Genomic DNA, 13923 nt, shown 5'->3' on the forward strand with positions numbered 1-13923 from the left:
AAGAGCTATCCCCTGGTCCCATGAATGGGCGCAGCCCTTTGGCAAGCTTGTGCAAACCTTCCTTAGTCCCTCCTGACCCTGAAGAAAACCAGCTGAATCAAATTTCTAGGGCATTCCTACTTTTACAAACATATGCAGAGATAAAGAGAGAAGATCGAAATCCATGTTATGGTTGGAGCAATGAATTTCACGATCCTCAAAAACTGTTCCCAGAATAAAGACAGAAAGCAAGTGAAGACTGTGACTGGAAACACACACTTGTGAAGGATGATTTTGAATATGTTGATGTAAAAGGAAATGAAACTTTAAACAACCAGAGGTATCCAGAGAAAAAGGGGGGGGGGGGAGGGCAAGGAATGAGACAGAGGAGGAGCCCGCCAGGAAGGTGAGGGAGGGTCCAGGAGGGAGCAGCCTCAGCCTGCTCGGGGGGGCCCCCTGCAGGATTTCCATCTCTCAGCCTCGAGATTCAGCTTGGGATGGGAAGATACTGAAGAGAATGGAAATTATAAGGACCATACAGAACTCTTTAATACGAGACTATTAATTTGGAAGAAAAGCCATCGAGTAAGTGGGGGGCCATTCGGGAAAAGTTTGAGGAGACCCTCCAGGTCCAACGTTCCCGCATACACAGCTTCTCCTGTCTGCTTGGATTTCAAGGAACCTCCCCAGGCCCGAGTAAGAGGCTGCCCTGAGCTGGGCACTTGGTGAAGCTGTATGTCGGTCCTCCGCCGCTCTCCAGGGCCTTTGGACTGGCTGCGGGAGGACCCTGAGCACAGCACTTCAGGACTGAAGGTCGCCCACGAGAGGAGGGTCAGGGTGGCCCCCGGACGCCCAGTTCTCTGCCTCTGCTTCTGCCATCGGTGGCAAGATAAGCGGCGCCTCGTCGCAGACGAAGAAGTAGGGCCGGAGGATACCCGATGACACCTGGCTGAAGCTGTAGATGTAGGACCCGTCCGTGATGTTGTAGAAGGACACCTCGCCGGCCTCGTAGTCCAGGAAGACCCCGATGCGGCGCGGCCTCTCTAGCTGCAGCAGGGGCGCGGACGGGGAGGCCAGCACCATGTACTCGCAGCCGCGCAGCAGCCACAGGGCCCAGACGCCATTCTCCGGGGACGGCGTGGCTTCCCCCTTCCTCTGCACTGAGTCCTGACAGACGCCCAGGCCCCACTCGGCCCGCACTCCCACCACCACCTCCCAGTAGTGTCTCCCTGATGAGAAGCTCTGCAAGCCCAGGATGCAGGGCCAGGTGTGGAATCGCTCGGGGTTGCGGGGCACGTCCCTCCACAGCTCCCCGTCCTGCACGCTGCGCAGGTCGGCTGTCAGCAGGAGACTGGGGTGCGCCGTGGAGGGGTCCAGCTTCACGTCCACTGCACACAGAGTGATGGGACACGTGAATGCACGGGAAGGACTAGATGCCCCGGAGGGGTGAGCATCCGCAACGCCCTCTCTCAGACTGCCCCAAGAAATAGGCCTTTCTCCAGGGTCTGAGCACGTCTTTGATCTACTGGGGCGCCCAGGGCGGCCTTAACCAGGCCATTAGGACAGTAGCGCTGTCAGCTTGCTGGGAAGCCAAACGCCCAGTCCAAGGCAACTTTGTATTTGCACCCAGAGCTCTTGGGTGCACTTAGGATCATCTGCGCTTGGCATGAAATTTATAAACTGTTTTTCTCAAAACCTATAGGATAATTTCATTAATATGAAATCCACTACTTTCAAAATGGTGTAACTGTGGTGGGGGAATTGTACACTAGATGCCCTGACTCCACACCCTGGTGTTATTACCTTCATGATTATATGACATTCTAGGACAACAGAGGCTATCTGGGAGGGTCTGATCTAATCCCACAAGCCCTTTAAAACTAGAAAGTCCTCTAGCTATCAGGATGGTGGCAGAAGAGAGTCTTAAGACTTTGCTCTGATACAGCCTTGCCAGGGTGGAAGGTGGGAAGGGTCACGAGGGGAAGGTGAGAGCACTCTGAAGCAGACTGGCCCCAAATGATGGCTTGCAGGAAAAACAAGGACCGTGGCCTTGCAGCTGCAGGGAACTCCAGCTGGAAAGTCCTTCCCCAGACTCCTCAGAGAGGCTCAGTCCCTTGGTTTTGGCCTTCAGAAACCCTAACCCAAGCAAAGGAGCCAGCTACTCCCACCTGCAAGTCTGATCTTTGGACCTGTGAGCTTACTAGTGGGTGTGGTCTAAAGTGGCTGTTTGTAGTCATTGATTCCACAACAGGAGGACCATCTAACATGTACTGTGGAGTCCCAGCAAGACTGATGCAGGATTGATTCACATACAGAGTAGGCAAACGCATCTACATCAAAACCAGAGTACTTCCTTATAAGCACTCAAAGGTAGTAAATTCATTAATAGACCTTAAGGTCATGGCAAAAACAGTTACTCCTCGTACTAGTCCAATTCATCTTCAAGCCACACGTCATGAACTTCTATGGATATCTAAACCTGACTGGCCACATCACTAGGCTCTGTGTGTTCATGACCTATGTTAAATCAGGAAGCCACCTTCTTCTTAATTTTTTTTTTTTTTTTTTTTTGGTATCAGGGCTTGAACTCAGGGCACTCAACTGCTCAGTCACATCCCCAGTCCTATTTTGTATTTTATTTAGAGACAGGGTCTCACTGAGTTGCTTAGCACCTTGCCATTGCTGAAGCTGGCTTTGAACTCATGATCCTCCTGCCTCAGCCTCCCCAGCTGCTGGGATTATAGGCATGTGCCATCAAACCCGGCTAGGAAGCCATCCTTAATGTGGTTACTACCACCTCACAATATTGATGAGGAGATTCAAAGACTGTACCTGATTTCCCAACTCCACAGGAAGCAAATACCAGCCTGGAATGTGGCTGCGGTGGGGGGGGGGGGACTGCGGGGCTCATTTAACATGCACAATGCTCAGCTCCATTGTTAGCCAAAGAAATCTGTGAAAGAGCTTTGGCTAGTTCTCTCTGCTCCTTTCTCCTAAACCCAGCTGTCAAGGGTAATACCTTCCCAGCGGCCACCAGGGTGGTGAAGGGACATCTGTGTCAGTTGGCACCATGAGGACCTGACTGTCCTGGAGAGACTCCTGCTCTTTTCCAGACTCACCAGCACCCATGCTTCCCTCCATCTTGGTCTCCCCTCTCCTCCGTCACTGCCCCAGGTCAAAGTCGCAGTGCCAAGTTGGGGACTTCTTTCTCAGTCCATGCCCTGTGGTTCTAGGTTGGCTCACTCAACTCTCCAGTCAACTCCAGTCCTCTGCTACGGACTGCAGTGCATGTTGCCAGCCTGGCCTCTCCCCTGAAGGTCCTTATTGTGAATTCATCTGCCTCCCTGGCCAGTTTTGGATGCTAAGTATCTGCCAACCTGCCCCCAAACCAGTCGCCCTTCTTGGGCTTTGCCTGCAGCATGGCCATCAGCACAACCAGCTGTTTTGTGTGGCAGTTCTTGGGGTCCAAGACCATGGGTCCTCCTCACTCTCCTCTCACCACAAAACACAGCTCATCCAGGAGCAGATCTGGCAGCTCCGCCTCCATGGCTGGCCAAGGATGTGGCCATCTGGCACCTTTCATACCAACACTGGGGGTCACCTACACTCAGCTGTCAATGAACAGTGACAAAGGACACCAGCTGCTGTCTTGGCATCTTTAATTCATCACAATAAAGCACCTGGATGATGTGCACACAAGGCCAGTCCTGCCCAGGAACACCCTGTGCTCTCCCACTGAGTGCTGCTCACAGAAGCAAGCCCACCTCTCCAGCCCTGCTGCCTTGTCCTCCTCGCCCTCCCCCTGGGCTGCCCTCACCATCCTGTCCTCACAGTCCCAGCACACCTGCCGCACTTCCTGCTGCCTGACGCTCTGCTCCTCTCCCGGTCACGCAGCTTTTTCTTTCTATTATTATAATTATTAACATGCATCAATTGTAGAAATTAGTGGACGTCACTGTTTCCCCTCATCTAGTTCAAACTTGGAGCCTCTGGCCACCCTCATCACACTCTACAGAAGCCCGTGTCCTCTCCTCACAGCCGTGTGCCTGGGTGACTGAAGTCAGTATTTGCACCGTGAATCATGGGTCATAGCACATTTGATTTGCTTTTGTTCTTCAATGATTCACTCCACTGGTAGAAAGGGCAGCATAAACTAGGCAGCATGGGCTGGATTCATTCACTAACTATTTCATTCAGTAAAAAGGAAAAGCATAGGAGATGACAGAGTCTGGGGTTGTGCTTCGAAGGCCCTCACCAAGTCACATGGCTAGTGTATGTTCACCTATCCACCAAACAGGGGGGTCACTGGGTGCTACAACTGAGGTAGGTTTTCTCATTACAGGACAAGACTGTCCCTGGGAAGCCACAGTTTGTATTATGTGGTGCAAAGTAAATTTTAAAAGGAAATAGTAAAAATATTGAATCATCACCATTTTAAAGAACAACATGATTGGGTGAACAAAGCCATTTCGTGCAGACCCTCTGGGTGTCCCTGACTGGCATCCGCTCGGATTGTGCACAAATGTCCCCTCCCCCTTCCTGCAGGCAGGTGCACTGCTCCACCCCTTCACAGCCTGACACTGAAATTCTCAGGAAGGCCAAGGGCAGTGCATGAGTCATGGTGAGAGAGTGCAGTGTATTTTTGGTCTATGTCCCAGGTCCTGACACACCAGTTCCCAAAAGTCCTGAGACAAGGGACTCTTTTGCATGCTAGTGAGATGGCTGGTGCTTGGTGGCCTAGATGACCTCAGGATGGGGACTGGTTTCCAGAGAATCCCCTTTGGATTAAAGGGATAGAACCTTCAGTCCAACATCCCCCTACCTCTGGGAAGAGAGTGGGGGCTGAAGCTCCAGGGGCCAGCAGTGGCCAGTGGTGTCTTTGGTCATGCCTGCTGAATGAAGCCTCCATAAACCCAAAGACGGAGCTTGCCAGTGGCAGCACACAAGGAGATCCTGCAAGGAGCACCCAGAGAGGGTGTGTTGCCCCTCCCCACACCACCCTGTTGGTTTCCTCCACCCGGCTGCTGGTCCCCATCCTCTGCAACATCCTGTACAACAACTGACCAAGTGTGAGTAGGGTCTGAGTTCTGGGGGCTGCTCTAGCAAACAAACCGCGCTCATAGAGCGGGTCCCGGGAAAGCTGCTTTGCAGTTGGCTGGTCAGAGGCACAAGCCACAGCCTGCTTGTTCCTTGCTCCTGAAGCAGGGCACAGCCTTGTGGGACCAGGCCCTCAACCTGTGGGATTCGATGATGTCTGCAGGTGGACAGTGTCAGAATAGAGTGAGTGGGAGCCAGCGGGGCAACCCCAGAGAACTGACCGACTCCTCGAGGGAGACACCACATATTCTGCTGGGCAGGGCTGACGCACTGTGCCCCAGGAAGGAGCTGGAGGTCTGCCAGGCTGGACCCCAGGTGAGAGGCCGCGACAAGGCAACAACCTGAGAGCTCACTCGCATATGAAAGCACACTCACACAGTGAGTCTCAGAGACCTGAGACTCTGCTGTGGCTGCTCTGCTGTGGCCAAGGCCAGGGCAGTAAGGGCAGCAATAAGCCCCACACTCTCAGCATCAGTTCCCAGGCTCGGGGGCTCCACCCACCTTGGAATCTCCTCAACATTTCCCGCATGCCAGGGATGCGACATGGGGTCTTCAGCTCCATGGGGATGGTTTCTGGTTCCAGCGGCATGACAGCCTTACTTCTGAGAAGAGCAGAGAACCCGGAAATGTCAGCATGGCCACACCAGCCCTCTCCGCCTCCCCCGCTCCCTCACTGGAGCGGAAAGTACACTTACCGGCTCAGGGCTCCTTGCACACCCTGGAAGTAAGAGACACAAGCAGGTGTAAGTGCTTCCCACAGTTGACTGGGGACACACCACGAAAATGTCTTTAGAATGTACTGGAAATAATTAACTAGCAACATAAGACTGCAGGCGACAGTGAATCTCTGTTAATTAAAGGCAAAAAAGGCTACAATTGAATTCTCACATGACTCTCAAATTTAAAAATCAGGCATATAATTAGAACTGAGTCAGACTACACAAAGTTTATATTAATTCCCATGAAACCTATCCATCAACTATGGATTGTCAACTGATAGCTCTGGTTGTTGGGCTATTTTAACAGTTACATTCTGCACTTTATACAGATGGAATTAGGGTAAAAATCCTACATGTTTTCGGAATTTACTCAAGGAACTTATATAAGTATGGCATAGATCCTGGGACTGGGCATATCGCTCATGGTCGAGGGCTTGCCTGACTTGAACAGGGCCCTGTGTTCTGTCCCAGTACTCCAGAAAAAGTCATCCTCAAATTCGAATTTTCTGAACCAACAGACAAAGCTACTAACTGTCTAAGGAGATAAGAAAGGAAGTCACTACTATCCAGCAACAGTGTATCTCAAAGCGGGTAACAAAAAGGTCACCTCCAACACACTTGTCTTCTTCCCTAAAAGTGGTCAACAGTCGGACAAATTTCAACAAGGCATGAATGCAGGGAAACCATTTGCCTTGTCCTTTATGGACGTGATCGGCCTGGGTCTTGGCCAGTGGGGTAAAATGAAGATCATTGGTATCAGAGAAGAAAGAGAGAGGACACAGACAAAAATTATGTAAGAGTATATTCTTACTATGATTTGTACTATAAATCATTTTAACATTTATATGGTGCAAAGAAATACTCATTTTAAATGAGATTTATCTGAGATAATGCAGTGAATATTATTTTTGAAAATGCCAACGTTCCTGTGCTTACTTGCCACCTATACTTGAAAAATTAATTTCTTTCTGGCTCTCTGTTTACTCATTAGGAAATGAGCACAGCCAAGACATTAGTAATGGGAATGAAGATAGAATGGGCAGATTAAATAAAGTGCTTGGTAGATAAAAGTGTTTCATGCAGTTACTTAGTGATTCCCCATCAGATGACACAATATTGACAACTGTGTTTGCAAATGTCCCAGGACAGCGACTGGGTTTATGTGCCTGGAACTTGCAGTGTCCAGAGGCTAGTCAGTTGGGACACTGTGGGCCAGCTGCTCAGTGGGGATCTGCACTCTCTTTTAGGTTAGAATCCTTGTCTGTCACTGGGGCAAGGTACAGAGAAAAGTACCAGGTGAATGACTTTCTCTTGCAGGTGGCCCTGTGAACAACACCTGTGGGGCGGAACAGCTGTGTCTGTGACCCCAGACCCTGGGGAGGCTGGGGCAGGAGGGGGTGGTTCAAGGCCAGCCTGGGCCTCTGAGTGAGACCCTGTCTCCAATTAAAACTTTTAAAAGGCTGCTCTGAAGTCCCAAAAGATTGAGAAATCTGCATGGGAGTCCATACACTCCCACCATACACTCCCCTTAGAACTTAACACAGGAATTTCAAGCTGGACTAGGTGAAGCACTGCTCATACTTCTGGCTATTTTCCATGAAATGGGCTGCCAGAGGCTTTGGGGGTTGAACATTCATGAAAATCAGCAATATCATCTTTGATAAAAGACGGTTTCTCAGCCAGAATGGTGCAGCTTGTCCTTGCCCCAGCTGTTCACGATTCCATAAATAATTAATTTTATCTCATCACCTATTGAAGTTTTTGTCTTTTGCATGAGCTAAATGGTCCTCTGGGTGCCTCCTGACTCAGGGCCCAGTATTCGGTCGTAAGATGCCTTCTAAGGAAGCACTGCTGAGCTCTGTCCTAGAGAGCTGGGTGCCTTCGTGTCCCATGCCAAGGCTTGTCCCCATCCCCTCAGCCTCTGTGGGCCTGGCCTCCTGAGGCCGCCTCACCTCCAGCAGCCCCAGGGCTGGGCGCTGGCATCTCTCCTCCAGCTCCTCTGCCAGCTCCTTGAGGGCCTTGCTGTGCTGGGCCAGCTGGTCCTTACTGTCCCGCAGTCTCTGCAGGGTGACTCTCTCCTCCTCCTCCAGCCTCCGCAGCTGCAGCTGCTCTTCAAGGGCCAGAAAGCCGCGATGCTTCTCAAACTCCAACCTGAAGCGCTGCCTCTGCATCTCCACCTTCTCCTGGAGCAACAGGAGACCCCATCAGGGCTGGGGCAAGGTGTGCGGGACCTGCCTCAAGTGTGGGATGGGCAGAGAGAGAAGGGACGTCCCGCATCACCTCCCACCCCTGAACCCACCCCCCCACACACTCTGCACCTCTGGGGAGGACCTCAGAAACTGGAGGCTGGGAACAGGAGAGGTGGCCGGTGGGGTTTTCAAGCTCAGAGTCTGGGAAGACTGTGGCTGTGGGCCCCCTTGTGCTGCAGGGCCGGAGGCAAGGCCTTCGACACGTGGATTTCAATATCACGAGTCAAATGCAGCAGAAAGAGAAGCATGGGGATCATCTGGGCACCTCCGTGAGCCTGTGTGGCCCCACAGCAGAGGGCTGGCTCTGCTGCTGGATGGGTGGCCAGGAAGAGCAGAAGGCCTGGGCTGTGAGGGACAACGTGACAGGAGAACACACAGATGTTCTCTTGTCCCAGGAGAAGCAAGAAACCAGCACAAGGCCGTGTCCTCTGCAGAGCCCAGAAGAACTAACTGCCACACAGGCCACTCACTCCAGGGTATTACACCAGCCCCTACCCAAATCTCCCATCACGGCTCTTGTTGTTGCTTTCCTGGTGCTGAGGACGGAGCCCCTGGCTTCACTCAGGCTGGGCAAGCTCTGCCCCTGAGGCACACCTGGCCCTCACAGGGCGATGTCTGACTGAACCTAAGGATCACACTGTGTGCAGGGGATTGCATCTAAATGTTATTCTCTTGAAATTAGTAGCTAGAAACCCAGCTTTAAACTGAGCATGAGCGGCAAGTCACCCTCCCAAAGCATCTGCACCTTGGGTTGTCCGTTTTGTTTTTAAACCTGATAGTTTCTTGGTTTAATTGTAAGACATAAATTATCATCAAAATTATTATAAAAGATATATATATATATATATATATATATATATATGCATATATATATTTGTATCCAAATAATAATTCTCCCCAAATGTCTGGAGGTACTTTGGATCACCCCTCTAGGGGAGGTGCCGCCTGCTGCCGCCATCCACTGCAGAGGATGAGTGCTGTTAAGTGACAGCCTGCAGGGGCAATGCCTGCCCCCCCCCCACACACACACACACAAGGAGCTGAGGGCCCCACTGGCCACAGTGCCTAGGTCTCCCACTTCCTTCTTCCCATTTTGCATTCCTACCTCCTTTACTGTTTTCTAAATCACTGATTCATACACTCTTGGCCTCCTCCTCAGGGACACTGACTCTGCATTCCACATTCTGCTTCCTGAGAGGCATGGCTCATAGAAATGCACACTATCTCCCAGGACAGGCTGCTGGAGAGAGGGCTGAGCACTGCCACAGGGAGGGGAGTCCAGGGGTGCACCAGGGATGACAGGGTGGAGGGGCAGCGGCAGCCCAGCTTCCTTCACGTCACCCTCTTGAGTGCCACAATCTCCTCTGGATGTGAAGAAAAAGAAGTGCTGCTGCAGAACTTAGAGCTCCTTTCCATCAAGCCTGTGCCTGATGGTTCTGGCTCAAGTGAACATGAACGACCAAGAAATTCAGACATGGCTACTTGCCTCTGAATGAGATATCTTAGCATCACGTCTATGTTATGACATGCATTGGAGGTTTTAAAATGCGGGAATTCAGATCTTGCACTTGGGTTCCTGATTTCATAAATCTGTGGTCAGGCCAATATTTTAAAAAATTAAATATTATTACCTTTAAATAATAAAGATTGTGAATCAGTGCTTAACTTTACCTTTACTAGACATAGCAATAGAAGATAAGACTTATTTCATAAGAAAAATGTAACAAAAATGGTCCTTGTGAGCCAGGTACAGTGGTGCCCTGTAATTCCAGTGACTCACTGAGGCTGGAGGATCATAAGTTTGAGGCCACCTTCTATAGCTTAGTGGGACCTGTTTCAAAATAAAAAGTAAAAAGGGCTATGGATGTAGCTCAATTGCAGAGCACCTTGGGTTCAATGCCCAGCACAATCAATCAACCAACCAATCAATCAATCAAAAAATGGAGGTCCTTATGAAAATATCTGTATGAAGACAGTGTATCAAACTAAATTTTTGAGGAAGAAAATAATATAAAGAATGATTCTAGCAGGGTGATTTGGAGGAGAAAGAAGAGGAATATTCTATAAAATATATCTGATCATGTTGTATACTGTGCTCTGTACCTAATAAACCCATCCACCCATGCACTATATGTGGTTCACAGCCTTGGCACTGTGGCAGGTTTGACCTACAATTCACTGTTGATGGGTGCAGTTGCTGCTCTGGGCACTGTAGGGGGCAGAGCAACATTCTAGCCTCTGCCATGAATGGCAGCAGCAAGCATGGTGACCCAAAGCTTCTCCAGCTGTGGAACTGGAGAGGAGGGCATTGTGGCCTAGGTTCACAGCCTCTGTGTGCAAATGAAATGTAGGAGAAAAACAAGGGGGGAGAGGCTGCTGAGGTCCAGAAAGAGGGAACCGTGGATGGATGACCCTAGGAGGCTGAAGGCTCCAGTCCCTCCCTGTATAGATGGTCCCTGGGAACTGCACCACATCTGTCACCAAGCCTGTGGCATTCACTGTTTAACTGTCTGACGAATACAGTTTGACACTACAGTAGCAGGTGGTGGCACCCACCCCAGCAGTGAGTTTCACAGTAAGATCAAGAGAGTAAAGCTATTTATAATCTGGAATAGGGTCCTGCCGACAGAGGTAAAAACAAAAATGAACAATGTCATTTGGGGTCTGGGACAATTCAGGATGGCCATGAGATGTTTCTATGGAGCACCTAAGTAAATGGCAAGCTCGCTGGAGAATGGAGACTCAGGAAGAGGGTGGTGCCTGCAGCTCCCCAGGCCCAAGGCCCCCTACCTTCCACAGCACAGTCTTCCTCCCCACGTTGGCTTCCTGCATCAGGGCCTCCTCCATCTCCTTCCTCACCAGCTCCAGTGCCATCTGCAGCTTCACCTGTGTGGAGCAGACTGTGAGGACCTGCAGGATCAACTGGAAAACTCCCTAGAATGCAGTGGACACCTTCGCTGGTAACTCAGTTAATACCAGTTGCAAAGATATATCTAAAATTGTGTTCCTTGCACCATTATGATAGTAAAACTACAATGACTAAAATGAGTGGCAAAACACTTTACATTAACATGATAGGAAACTTAATGACAAGAAATAGAATTACAATGTCAAATAAGTACATTTTATAACAGTGCCAATTTTGAAAAAAAAATGCTTATAATGAATATGTAAAAAATAGATGGAGGGAAATGAAGACATTATTAGGTGAAATGTCATCTATTGGTGCTAGGTTGAAGAGTGATACAATTTCTTATTAATTACGATGAGAATCAAGTGTTTGTAATTAATACTATAAGTCATGATATTTCACCAAAAATAAATCTTGTTGGTTAAAATATGTTAAATGAAGTCAAGTGCGGTGGTACATGCCCATAATCTCAGCAACTTGGAGGGTGAGACAGGAGAATCTCAAGTTCAAGGTCAGCCTCAGCAACTTAACACCGCCCTAAGCAACTTGTGAGACCCTATCTCAAAATAAAAAAATAAAAAATAAAAAGTCTGAGGATGTGGCTCAGTGGTAAAGCCCCAGGGTTCAATCCTTGGTGTCAATAAGTAAATTAATAAATAAAATAAAATACTTAAGTGAAAACACAATATTCTGTACATCTTAAAAGGAGTAAAAGAAGTATAAAAAAGCCTACCAAACAATTAAACAAACAAAAACCCAGAAATTAGATCTTTGTTCAATGATAAGACCCTTCCAAGAAGCAAATACATGCCTTTTTTAAAACAGGAAGCACCCATAAAGACACATATAGAAATATGTTTTTAGTAGAAAATAATACAAATTCTACCTCCAAACTTATTCAATAAATCTTGCATATATATCATTCACTTTAAAATATTATAATACTCTATATAAAGTACGCATAAAGTAACATTAGAATTCATGGTGGCATCAGAATAAAAAGAGGCATATGTTTGGTGTTTGTAAGGAATAGAGCCATTCTCACTTGTAGATGGAGGAAAGCTCCCTGGGACCAAAGACACTGAGCAAAAGCAAGGAGGTGAAATAAGAGGCATGTTTGGGGACAAGAGTGACTAGGCTAATTTTGCTGGGTCCCTTGTTTGGCTTGGATAAGAGCAGAAGGAAGGGAACTTCAGAATCTAGAAAGTCGTGATTGACAGGCCAAGGAGTTTGGATGGTACGTATTTTTTATCTAGTTGACTACTGAAAACAGAACGTCTTTAGCGATATCACAGCAGCCATGTTCTCTATGGTACCTTGGGGATTTAGACAGACAGGAGCATACTTGACTTTTCAGGTAGGCTAGAGAGCACCTATACCTGTACTTTGTAGACGATAATAGAAATCAAGAGGAAAAATCAAGAGAGAAATTTCCAAGATTGTCCAGATGAATGTTGACTGGCAAATACCCCAGTTCTTAAACAAACAGAATAAATAAATGAACGTTTTAAGAAAGCTGGTACTTGGAACTTATTCCAGTGTGACAGAGTGCTTTGGCTAACTGTGCCAGTAGATTAAAAAGACAGCCTTGACCTCTTCTGTGCTAGCAGCTGTTCCAGATGCTGGGGACAGACACGTGTTTAGAGTACGTCCCAGGACCCGAGGGCACCTGTGGGAAGACACCTGGGCAGAGTCCCTCGGAGTGCTCTCGGGGTCAAGCACCTCCTCAGGGGAATGCTCAAGTCCTCGGTTCCCAGACCTTCGTGTAGAGTCGAGTGGCCCCCTACTTCAGGGGACCCAGACAGTGCAGGCACGAGCAGACACTATTCCTCAGCCAGAGGGTGGCCTTGGTGCCCGTGTTAAGGGACCTAGACGGATACCAGGCAAATGCCGCGCCCTAGGAATCCCGTCAGTGGAAGCGAGTTCGACAGAGGTGCAAGGCTGTCACCGAGACTCACTGCACAGTCCGCCGGCTCGGGATCGGGAAGAAAAAGACCAGCTTGAAAGCCAGGGACCGAGGGTCCTGCGCTCGCTCGGCAGTCGGTCCCGCGCTGGCTAGCCAGAGCAGAGGCAGGACGACCCGGCTGTCCGGGGCTCGGTGCCCCGGTGCCTTCCGCCCGACACGAGCGGCCCGCCGCCCAGCTCGGCACCCCGGGCTCCCGCGCTCACCTGGTAGCTCCTGGCGGCCTCCCGCAGCGGCGCCGTGTGGTGGCCCTGGTGCTCGGGCGTGGTGTCGCAGACCCAGCACAGGAGTGCCTGGTCCTCCTCGCAGAAGCGGCTCAGGTCCTCGCCGTGCCGCGCGCACTGGCGCGCCCCCGCGGGCTCCGCGCCCATCCCGAGCTGCCGCACGCTGTCCACCAGGCTGGCCAGCTGCCGGTTGGGCCGAAAGTTCTCGGGCCTGAAGGGGCCGCGGCACTGAGGACAGGCGTACACGTCGCCCTGCGCGCTGTCCGACTTCTGGCAAAACTCCGAGATGCACCGGAGGCAGAAGCTGTGGCCGCAGTCCACGCTGATGGGGTCCTGCAGGAAATCCAGGCACACGGAGCACCGGGCCTCCTCCCGGAGCCGCTCCCCGGGCGTCCCGGAGGCCATGGTACTGGCCTCGCCTGGCCGCGTGGCTGCCGCTGCCCCGCGGCGCCGGTTATCTCCTCTGTCGCCTGGAACCAAGAGAAGGGCTCATGGCCAGGATGGGTTATCGCTGGCTGGGGTTCAAGAGTCTTAATTAACCACTTCTGCTGATGATTTACAACTCAGACACCGTCAACCACAGGAGTGAAATTGACATTCAAGTAATCCTCACCTCCTAGGAAGCTGAGCTCTTTCTCTCTTCCTCACTCTTCCTTCCGGGGAACATTTTTATTTGAGTTATTTGATGTAATGCAACATTTAAGTCATCTGAAAGGGAGACATTATGGAGATTTGACTACTTATCTCAAAAGTTCAAAAGTCCAAAGTTTTACAAAATTTT

The 13923-nt window shown here is 50.0% G+C and overlaps 1 protein-coding gene across 2 annotated transcripts; it reads right to left on the minus strand.

The window, feature by feature from the left end:
- Positions 1-560: 560 nt before the first annotated feature.
- LOC308640872 (E3 ubiquitin-protein ligase TRIM58-like) lies at positions 561-13715 on the minus strand. 2 transcript variants are annotated; one of them, XM_081278838.1, is made up of 6 exons: positions 13125-13715; positions 10835-10930; positions 7748-7978; positions 5772-5794; positions 5578-5678; positions 561-1367 (listed from the first exon to the last, which is right to left on the minus strand). In XM_081278838.1, exons 1-6 carry the CDS (start codon positions 13545-13547, stop codon positions 781-783), a joined length of 1461 nt encoding a protein of 486 aa, XP_081134964.1. In that variant the 5' UTR covers positions 13548-13715; the 3' UTR covers positions 561-780. The 2 variants fall into 2 exon arrangements, with proteins under 2 accessions (XP_081134964.1, XP_081134965.1); XM_081278839.1 differs by lacking the exon at positions 7748-7978.
- Positions 13716-13923: the final 208 nt, after the last annotated feature.

This window comes from Spermophilus citellus, assembly GCF_964194105.1.
Source record: "Spermophilus citellus genome assembly, chromosome: 1".
Taxonomy (NCBI): domain Eukaryota; kingdom Metazoa; phylum Chordata; class Mammalia; order Rodentia; family Sciuridae; genus Spermophilus; species Spermophilus citellus.

Bases quoted from the DNA above. Each gene is read 5' to 3' on its own strand.
- LOC308640872 (XM_081278838.1), bottom strand. From the start codon at position 13,547: ATGGCCTCCGGGACGCCCGGGGAGCGGCTCCGGGAGGAGGCCCGGTGC. The intron at 7,979-10,834 runs GTAGGGGGCCTT...CTGTTGCTCCAG, and splicing joins GGAAGACTGTGCTGTGGAAG to GAGAAGGTGGAGATGCAGAG. The intron at 5,679-5,771 runs GTAAGTGTACTT...TGCTCTTCTCAG, and splicing joins GTGCAAGGAGCCCTGAGCCG to AAGTAAGGCTGTCATGCCGC.